The 10,679-nt window shown below is 40.7% G+C and overlaps 2 protein-coding genes across 2 annotated transcripts; both read right to left on the minus strand.

Moving 5' to 3' along the window:
- Window positions 1-1,304: 1,304 nt before the first annotated feature.
- On the minus strand, window positions 1,305-2,397 carry LOC139208516 (trace amine-associated receptor 4-like). Its single transcript, XM_070838221.1, has 2 exons — window positions 2,222-2,397; window positions 1,305-2,135 (listed from the first exon to the last, which is right to left on the minus strand). Exons 1-2 carry the CDS (start codon window positions 2,395-2,397, stop codon window positions 1,319-1,321), a joined length of 993 nt encoding a protein of 330 aa, XP_070694322.1. The 3' UTR covers window positions 1,305-1,318.
- A 6,706-nt stretch (window positions 2,398-9,103) lies between these two features.
- LOC139208573 (trace amine-associated receptor 4-like) lies at window positions 9,104-10,186 on the minus strand. Its single transcript, XM_070838292.1, has 2 exons — window positions 10,011-10,186; window positions 9,104-9,920 (listed from the first exon to the last, which is right to left on the minus strand). Exons 1-2 carry the CDS (start codon window positions 10,184-10,186, stop codon window positions 9,104-9,106), a joined length of 993 nt encoding a protein of 330 aa, XP_070694393.1.
- Between the last annotated feature and the right edge of the window lie 493 nt (window positions 10,187-10,679).

The following is a 10,679-nucleotide window of genomic DNA, read 5'->3' on the forward strand; positions in this document are numbered from 1 at the left end:
GAAAACAAACAGGGGTGACTTGGCTTCAGGGTGGACCAAGGCCAAAACAACAAATCACAATCCTAGCTAAAAATCAACAAAATCTAATTTAACCAGGAAAACAAAGGACAAAGACTTAGCTTCCTAATCTACCAAAACAAAAAGTGGCAGTTGACCTCTACTAATTTAACGCATGACTTTAACATTCAGCCGGCAATTCTTCTCAGAGGAGTCTTTCCCTCACTGACTAATTACTGCCGAGTAACTCCCAGTTTCATCTTCTCTGCTAAATGACAATTATGGATGTAGTTGTGGCCCTTATGATCATGTCTGTAACTCCATCAAAGCACAGTCCCTCCAGTTAAAAGATAACTGCAGTAAGTTTGGTTGAAGATGTTTCTGAAAGAAGATGCCAACTCCAAACTTTGATCGATTGAATTTATACAGTTCGAATTTTTCGTTTCTATTGCAGTGTTCAGGTATACAACTAAGTATGAAATAGATCAATCTGTAATTCATTTTCTTATAAACAGCATGCAGACAAGCTGCACTTCAGTGACAAATAATCAATTTTCATCATTCGATAATAAGTTATCTATGCTAGTTGTATGAAACATAACGTCAACCTTCAATTTGCATCACTAGTTTTATTGCTGCGGACATGACATGCATATGATTTGCTTTAATCATTTGTTTTTTCACAATAATCCAGTCCTTTTCCATGCCATAAGTAAATGTAGTGATGCCATTTGGCCAGCTTTGTGTGACTGGTTTTCAAGAATGGACTCTGTGTTGTTTTAGGGCAAAAATACTTTTAATATGCTTAATTCCCATGTGACACAGGGCTCTAGCTATTATTTCAAGTACTTTGACTGATTGTTTTGCATACATTGAAGAACTGTGAGTGCATTCCACTTAATGTGTATGTCTTTATATATACATATATTAGGAGATTAATTATCTATAGTGAAATTATTCAGTAGTATTCATAAATGTGACGTTTGTTTCTATACACAGTGCTAAGATCACACAATATTAAAGTATGTTTCACTGCTAACAAGACCAGAAATTATGGAAAACTGACAAAGAATAGCAGAGACCCATGGAGACTGATTCAATATTACTAGAAATTTCTGTCACAAAACATGAAATCTATCCTGTTTTCAGTTTTCCCATATGTTTATTTTTTTAAATAATAATGAAAAGAAACAATTTCTTTGCCCGGAAAATGTCACATTTATTTACAGTATATCTGTACAGCATTTCTTTATTTGTCCAACGATCACTACATTTATTTGACTGACTGAAATGAGTCAATATGTCTATGACTCCTCACTCTCTATGATATGCAGGTCTCACAGGAACCATGCTTCAGTATCTGGAGTGTAACAATTAATTTAATAGATTTTCTGAACCAAGGATAGAAAACGGCATAGATCACAGGGTTTAGACAGGAATTGAAATAAAACAGACATATTACAAAGGCAGAAGATGAAGCATTGAGCTTGGTGTCCTGTCCTGTAAGTGCCACACAGAAATATGGGCAGACACATATGAGAAACACAACTACAACAACACCAAGAATCCCAGCTGCTTTCATCTCAGATTTCTTTGCAGTCATTTTCACTGAATGATTGAGAGTGTTGGCACCAGTGTGAGACCTCATGGCATGAGCCTGAGATACAACCACAACAAATACTCTTATATACAGAACTACAACTACAATGACAGGACCAATAAAGGATAAAAACAGATCTGTAAGTCCTGCAATATAATCAATGACGACCACACACTCTCCGAAACAGGAGTTATACCTGCCTGGTCGTTCCAGGCTATCCTTTAGCAGCAGGCTGTGGCAGAGAGCAGAACACATCCAACACAGACAAACACAGAGTTGAACTCTTTTTTGAGTGACTTTGGTGGTGTAATGTAGAGGATCACAAATAGCCACATAGCGGTCAACAGATATGAGCACCATGGTTCCTATAGAGGCAGAGGTAAGAGCATAGTCCAAAACATAATACACAGCACACATGAAGTTGCCAAGGACCCAACAGCCATCTAAAAGGACCATTTGAAACAACATGAGGACACCCACGAAGAAATCTGAGACAGCCAGAGAGAGAAGGAGGAAGTTGGTGGGGGTGTGGAGCTGCCTGGAGAGAGAAGAGAGCAACATACTTATCACTATTTATAGAAAGAATTATTATTCCTGGGTAAAAATGTCAAACAAAAACATTACTTGTAGTGAGATATGGAGATGATGACCAGCAAGTTGAGAGTCACAGTGATCAGCGAGATGGAGGACAGTATAATGTAAGTGAGCATGGATACAAACTCAGGACGCTGGGTCTTCCTGCAGGAGGAGTTCAGGAGTTGTGGAAAGCAAAGTTCAGCTTCCTCGGGGGTTTTCATCATGAGACAGCGGAGGATACGAGAGGTTGCTCAACTTTGTCAGCTTTTTGTCTGAAGCCCTCTGTTATATAAGTGAGCCGTCTTTTTCCTTCATCCTCCTCTTCCTCCTCCTTTTCCTTCCATCCATCTTCCCCTTAGGTCAGATTTTTTTTAGTAGCAGTGACTGAACTCCTCCCTTTAGTTATTACTTAATTGTTAATCTCAGCCCCTCCCAAATTGATTATCTGGTCGATAGTGCTGTGATAGTCATTCGCAGGGTTCACTGCGAATGACACTAGACTCTATCGCCCCTCTAAAAAAGAAGAGAATTAAAGAAAAGAGACAAGCTCCCTGGTATAACTCCCAGACACGTGAGCTTAAGCAACACTCACGAAGGCTAGAAAGGACATGACGGGCCACCAAAGTTGTTCACTTACACTTCTTGTTTATTTCAGTGAACTTTGTAAAGCACTGTGAGACAACTCTGTTGTGATATTGGACTATACAAATAAACTGAATTGAACTTAATCTCTATTTTCAAGATTGCTTTTTCAGGAAATACTTGAAATTAGCCAGAAAGTTCTCTATGGGATTTGACTGAGACGCAGACGGGGTAAACCCACTGGAGCGTTCGTCAAACTAAGGTAACAGGGACTGCATACTCCGCTGCCGTCTTTTCATCTGCAAACGTCCACTCCCTTGCAAATAAGATGGACGAACTGCTGATTCTCAACTCCAAAAACACCGAGCAGATTTGCCGTCCTGTGCTTCACTGAAACTTGGCTAAGTGAACACACTCCGGACGCCGCACTACGGCTGCCAGGATTCCAGGTTTTCCGAGCGGACTGCAGTACAGTGCTCTCGGGGAAAACAAAGGGAGGTGGAATCTGCTTCTACATTAATGAAGGCTGGTGTAGAGATGTCACAGTGCTGTCCAAATCATGTAGCCCTCACCTTGAGACTTTTAACAAACTGCAAATTGTGTTATTCACCGTGGGAGTTCTCTTCATTTGTCCTGGTCAGTGTTTACATCCCACCTCAGGCCTGTGTAACAGAGGCATTACAACAGCTTGTCGACCAGAAAACAGAAGTGGAGAAAAAAGACCCAGACTCCCTGCTCATCATTCTGGGGTATTTTAACAGAGTAAACCTCACCCATGAGCTCCCAAAATACAGGCAGCATATTAAGTGTCCCACCAGAGAGACACACGCACTGGACCACTGCTACACTGTTTTAAAGGACGCTTATTGTGCTGCTTTAGAACTCTCTGACCACTGTCTGCTTCATCTCATCCCGACCTACGGACAGAAATTAAAAACGTCTAAACCTGTGGTAAGGACCTTGAGGAGGTGGACAGAGTCAAAGCTGAAGTTACAGGCCTGCTTTGAGTGCTCTGAGGTCAGCTGCAGCTTCAAAGACACCCCAATTAATGAACTTACGGACACTGTGACATCCTACACCCGTTTTTGTGAGGACATGTATGTTAAATTTGAATTTTAGTATTACCATAAAATGTCTTAGACCTGCTCAAAAAAAGTGACTCTCCCTCATTGTGAGAGTGAACAGATAAAGATGCAGGTCAAATTGACCTCCACAGAATAGTGTCCCCTCTATTGTTTTGAGAAGCAGATAGATAAAGATAGAATGTACCAGACTGACCTTGATTGTAGTGCTTTTGTTGTGCAAAACATATTCTGAAGTTATGACTATAGATACACGCCTACGCAATCAACACCCACAATTGGTAGAGTATCATAGCATCACTTCAGGGTCGTGCTATCTGTGACGCACGAACCCCAACTGCCAATTAGACACGGTTACATACGGTAGTCTGTCCAAGAAAACTTTAAAAGCAGACGTCTAACTGAGTTCGGGGCTCACTGACAGAGATCCATGAGGCCTCTGTCACTCTCAGCCCAGCGCCGCACGTACTTTACCTGTGACCTGAATAATGTGCAGACCGAGACCATCTGCACATACAACAACAATAAACCTTGGTTCACACCTAACCTCAGGAAGCTGCGTCAGACTAAGGAGGAGGCCCACTTCTTCAGTGGGGATCAGGCCCTATTCAAGCAGGCCAGAAACAGGCTGACAAAAGAGATCAGGGTAGCTAAGAGGAGCTACAGTGAGGCTAAAAAACAGCCTTTCAGCCAATGACCCTGCGTCCGCTTGGAGAAGCCTGCAGCACATCACCAGCTACAGGAGACCATCCCCCCACCCTGAAGGAAACCTCAGACTTGCTGACGACCGGAACAGCTTCTACTGTAGGCTTGAGAAGCAGTCCTTCACACCTCCAACCCACACAATAGAACTCCCTGCAACCCCCACCCTTTCCCATCAGACCCCCCGTCTGCACTAAGGATCTGTGAAGGGGATGTGCGCCAGCTCTTTCAGAGACAGAAGATCAGGAAGAATCCAGGACCTGACTGTGTGTCCCCCTCATGCCTGAGAGTCTGTGCTGAACAGCTGGTGCCCACCTTCAAACAGATCTTTAACCGGTCACTGGAGTTGTGTGAAGTACCCTCATGCTTCAAATGCTCCATCATCACCCCAGTCCCCAAGAAGACCTCCAGACCTCTAACAGGATGTGATGGTCAATGGTATCTATGCAGCACTCAAGTACAGAGAGAAGTACTCTGTCTGATGCCATAAAGAGGTGGTTTGTAACCTTCACCAGTGCTGTCTCTGTGCTATGGTTCACTCTAAAACCTGACTGAAAATCCTCAAATAGACTAATAGAATTTAGAACATTACACAACACTTTTTTTTCAGGAGAGGTTTAATTACTGCTGCTTTAAAGGACTGTGGTACGTAGCCTGTTAGTAAAGACTGATTGATCACATCCAGTAAGGACGTGTTAATTAAGGCCAAGATTTCCTTAAGTAGCCCAGGAATCGGATGGTCTGTATGAGGAGATTATTGAAGCCAATTCAGGAAGATCAAAAACAGTCCGAATGCAAATTAAGTCCAACAGCTGTTTCCCTGATTCCTAGGTTTGAGGTCCCTTTTCTTTAATTATCTTCTTTTTTAGAGGGGCGATTTAGTCGAGTGTCATTCGCAGTGAGCCTGCAGCTCTACTGACCAAATAATCAATTTGGGAGGGGCTAAGATTAGCATAGCGGTCATCCATAGCACAGAGACAAACTGGCTGAAATACTGATGGAATCACTTCCTTAAATTTGGCAACAGCACTATCAGATAAGCATCTAATGAGGACATTTTGTCATAGAGCATAGTCCAGTAACAAGAAATCAAAAGTTATCAGGTAATGGTCCGAGAGAATAGAGTTATGTGGGAAGACTGTTAAATGTTGAATTACAACACCATAAGCCAGAACAAGGTCAAGAGTGTGGTTAAAACAATGAGTGGGTTCATTTACACTCTGAGAGAAACCAATTGAGTGCAATAGTGAGACAAAAGCAGTCAGACCATCATTATCATTGTCCACATGAATATTAAAGTCACCTACTATAATTACTTTGTAGACACTAAGGACTAAATCTGATAGAAACTACCATCCTGTCGTGTTGCGGGTCAAATTTTGAAAATCTGGGAAAAATAGTTTAAAGTATTTTTTCAGTATGAAACTTGTTCTGCCATATAAAAGATTCTCTGCATTGGAGTCCTTACACTCTGCAGCTTCATATGGTATACTCACTGTCAGATTACAAAATAAGCAGCAGAAGCAAACAGATGAAAGCTCTGGAGGCGCTGGAACTCATCTTTGATCACGACAGTGAAATAGAGGATGTGTCTGAAGATGAAGACCATCTTGAGGTAAATTCTGATTCCGATGATTCTGATTATGAACCAGATGAGGAAATTGCTATTCAATTCCTCCAAGCAAGACATTCATGTCAAAAAATAGTGAAATACAGATATACATCAGGCACAACTGCCCATTTCGCTGCCCATTTAGGTAATGCATGCCTTCCAAACCAGGGAAATACAGCATAAAAATCTGGGCAGCATGTGATGCAAACACCAGCTATGCATTGAACATGCAAGTTTACACTGGAAACTACACTGGTCTTGATTTTAAGTAAATGGGTCAATTTGACCCTGAACAGAAGAGGTGTCTCATCTTAATTCATCAATATCACTCCATGAAAAAAAAAAATTGTAAAACAGAATTTAAGAAAAAAATCAATGTTAAGTAAAACAATTGTATTTTATATGTAGGTCTTTCCAATGTACATTAAAAAATGAACATGTATTTTTTAAGAAAAACGAGTGAATTATCCTAATTAAACCATGATCTATGAGGGGTAAAGAACACTGTAACATGAGACCTTAGCTATGTAGGTTCTCCCAGCACACACAGATCAGGCCGGACTCGGTACACAGTCAACTTGTTTATTTTTGCGTGAGCCACAATAATTCAGTCAGGCAATAGTTATGGCCGCTGGCTCCTGCTCTGGCCATGTGTCTTCTCCTCCACCACCAGGTCCCGGCGTGTTACCGTCTAAATAGGGAGAGAGGCAATTTACTGCACCTGTTCCCAGGTGCGCTGGTGTTGCTTGCCTCTCTCCCGCGCCATCTCCTGGGCCAGCCCTGCAACTCTCTCCATTGCAGCTGAGCTCAAAACCAGCCACCCCTCCACCAACACCATTGCACTAAATAGTGATGGAATTGTTAGTAATGGAGTTGGTAATGAGATACAAACAATATTTATTGGGATGTTTTGGTTTCGGACAATTTTTGGATAATTAAACATACACCGGGTCACATTGACCCACAAACATCATTGCTGTTCCTGACAAATGAACATAACAGGAGGGTTAAGAATTCAGAGTATGGGCCAAGAGGGCGGTATACTGTAACAACTAAGACTGGTTTTAGTGTTTGCTAGGTTGGATTGGAGAAGCTAAGAACAAGTCAAGTCACAATCAAATGAATTCTAGTTAAGTTTAGGTCTAGGTTGGACTATTAAACTAGAGTTAAAGATGGCTGCAACTCCACCTCTTTGTCCAGAGTCTCGATGAATATGAGTATTAGTATGACTGGGAGGAGTGGCTTCATTAAGGCTAACATATTCTTCATGGCGTAGCCAGGTTTCAATCAGGCAAAATAAATCAATCAATCTTTATTTATATAGCGCCAATTCATTGCAGCGTTATCTCAAGACGCTTTAAATAAAGAGCAGGTCTAGACCAAACTCTTTAATTAAGACAGAGACCCAACGATTCAGAAATTCAACATTAAGGATTCAAGAATCCCCACATGAGCAGCATCAGATATTATATTAAGCAACAGTGGCAGGAAGAACTCCCCTTTAACAGGAAGAAACCTTGAACAGATCCAAGCTCAGATGTGGGTGGCTTTCTGTCAGGGGGTGGAGGTTGAACAGAGAGAGAGAGAGACAACACAAACAGCAACCAATATACTAACAGCAGCTACAACACTAACAATAGGAGTGTGTGTAAAAAATTAGCAGTGTGGTATTATTGAAAAATGTGAAATTTCGGGATCCAGCCAGTTTAACTAGTCTTAACACTAACATTCAGCTGGCAATTCTTCTCAGGTGTCTTTCCCTCACTGACTAATTACTGCCGAGTAACTCCCAGTTTCATCTTCTGTGCTGAATGACAATTATGGATGTAGTTGTGGCCTTTATGATCATGTCTGTAACTCCATCAAAGCACAGTCCCTTCAGTTACAAGATAACTGCAGTAAGTTTGGTTGAAGATGTTTCTGAAAGAAGATGCCAACTCCAAACTTTATGGGGGTCTATGGGTTCAAACTGCTCGTTGTTAGCTGTGTTGGTCTCATTATTTGTCAGTCTGTGGGAATTTGTTGTATAACACTTAAATCAGTGTTATACATCTAACTAAACAAATTCCCTTTGATCAATTGAATTTATACTGTTCGAATTTTTCGTTTCTATTGCAGTGTTCAGGTATACAACTAAGTATGAAATAGATCAATCTGTAATTCATTTTCTTATAAACAGCATGCAGACAAGCTGCACTTCAGTGACAAATAATCAATTTTCATCATTCGATAAGTTATCTATGCTAGTTGTATGAAACATAACGTAAACCTTCAATTTGCATCACTAGTTTTATTGCTGCGGACATGACATGCACATGATTTGCTTTTATCATTTGTTTTTTCACAATAATCCAGTCCTTTTCCATGCCATAAGTAAATGTAGTGATGCCATTTGGCCAGCTTTGTGTGACTGGTTTTCAAGAATGGACTCTGTTGTTTTAGGGCAAAAATACTTTTAATATGCTTAATTCCCGTGTGACACAGGGCTCTAGCTATTATTTTAAGTACTTTGACTGATTGTTTTGCATACATTGAACTGTGAGTGCATTCCACTTAATGTTTATGTCTTCATATATACACATATATTAGGAGATTAATTATCTATAGTGAAATTATTCAGTAGTATTCATAAATGTGACGTTTGTTTCTATACACAGTGCTAAAATCACACAACATTAAAGTATGCTTCACTGCTAACAAGACCAGAAATTATGGAAAACTGACAAAGAATAGCAGAGACCCATGGAGACTGATTCAATATTACTAGAAATTTCTGTCACAAAACATGAAATCTATCCTGTTTTCAGTTTTCCCATATGTTTATATTTTTAAATAATAATGAAAAGAAACAATTTCTTTGCCCGGAAAATGTCACATTCTTTATTTGTCCAACGATCACTACATTTATTTGACTGACTGAAATGAGTCAATATGTCTATGACTCCTCACTCTCTATGATATGCAGGTCTCACAGGAACCATGCTTCAGTATCTGGAGTGTAACAATTAGTTTAATAGATTTTCTAAACCAAGGATAGAAAACGGCATAGATCACAGGGTTTAGACAGGAATTGAAATAAAACAGACATATTACAAAGGCAGAAGATGAAGCATTGAGCTTGGTGTCCTGTCCTGTAAGTGCCACACAGAAATATGGGCAGACACATATGAGAAACACAACTACAACAACACCAAGAATCCCAGCTGCTTTCATCTCAGATTTCTTTGCAGTCATTTTCACTGAATGATTGAGAGTGTTGGCACCAGTGTGAGACCTCATGGCATGAGCCTGAGATACAACCACAGCAAATACTCTTATATACAGAACTACAACTACAGTGACAGGACCAATAAAGGATAAAAACAGATCTGTAAGTCCTGCAATATAATCAATGACGACCACACACTCTCCGAAACAGGAGTTATACCTGCCTGGTCGTTCCAGGCTATCCTTTAGCAGCAGGCTGTGGCAGAGAGCAGAACACATCCAACACAGACAAACACAGAGTTGAACTCTTTTTTGAGTGACTTTGGTGGTGTAATGTAGAGGATCACAAATAGCCACATAGCGGTCAACAGATATGAGCACCATGGTTCCTATAGAGGCAGACGTAATTATGTAATTCAAAGCATAATACACAGCACACATGAGGTTGCCAAGGACCCAACAGCCATCTAAAAGGACCATTTGAAACAACATGAGGACACCCACGAAGAAATCTGAGACAGCCAGAGAGAGAAGGAGGAGGTTGGTGGGGGTGTGGAGCTGCCTGGAGAGAGAAGAGAGCAACATACTTATCACTATTTATAGAAAGAATTATTATTCCTGGGTAAAAATGTCAAACAAAAACATTACTTACTTGTAGTGAGATATGGAGATGATGACCAGCAAGTTAAGAGTCACAGTGATCAGCGAGATGGAGGACAGTATAATGTAAGTGAGCATGGATACAAACTCAGGACGCTGGGTCTTCCTGCAGGAGGAGTTCAGGAGTTGTGGAAAGCAAAGTTCAGCTTCCTCGGGGGTTTTCATCATGAGACAGCGGAGGATACGAGAGGTTGCTCAACTTTGTCAGCTTTTTGCCTGAAGCCCTCTGTTATATAAATGATCCGTCTTTTTCCTTCATCCTCCTCTTCCTCCCATCCATCCTCCCCATAGGTCAGATTTTTTTAGTAGCAGTGACTGAACTCCTCCCTTCTTTAGTTATTACTTAATTTAGACTTCACCTAAGGTATTTCCCCCCTTTTAACATATTAAAAAAAGGAAAATGTACTGTATTAAAGCACACTAAAATTTAATATGTTATCACTTTTTTTTCTGTCATCAGTGTCGAGGAAGCAAAAGCTGGATGAGGCCTTACTAAACCTTGTAATTATGGATGCACAGCCACTATCTCTGGTGGAAAATGAAGGGTTTAGGGCCTTTGTCCAGCTCCTGGATCCCACTTATGTAATCCCAGCAAGAAAAGCTCTGAAACAAATGTTGGAGAATAAATACAGGGTTGCCAAAGACAACACGGTAGCAGAAA

The sequence above is a fragment of the Pempheris klunzingeri genome, chromosome 10, assembly GCF_042242105.1.
Source record: "Pempheris klunzingeri isolate RE-2024b chromosome 10, fPemKlu1.hap1, whole genome shotgun sequence".
In the NCBI taxonomy this organism is placed as follows: domain Eukaryota; kingdom Metazoa; phylum Chordata; class Actinopteri; order Acropomatiformes; family Pempheridae; genus Pempheris; species Pempheris klunzingeri.

What these genes read in the sequence shown, in the direction of transcription:
- LOC139208516 (XM_070838221.1), bottom strand. Translation starts at nt 2,397, where the DNA reads ATGATGAAAACCCCCGAGGAAGCTGAACTTTGCTTTCCACAACTCCTG. An exon ending in ATCTCCATATCTCACTACAA is followed by an intron (nt 2,136 to 2,221) that starts GTAATGTTTTTG and finishes TTCTCTCTCCAG; the next exon opens with GCAGCTCCACACCCCCACCA.
- LOC139208573 (XM_070838292.1), bottom strand. Translation starts at nt 10,186, where the DNA reads ATGATGAAAACCCCCGAGGAAGCTGAACTTTGCTTTCCACAACTCCTG. An exon ending in ATCTCCATATCTCACTACAA is followed by an intron (nt 9,921 to 10,010) that starts GTAAGTAATGTT and finishes TTCTCTCTCCAG; the next exon opens with GCAGCTCCACACCCCCACCA.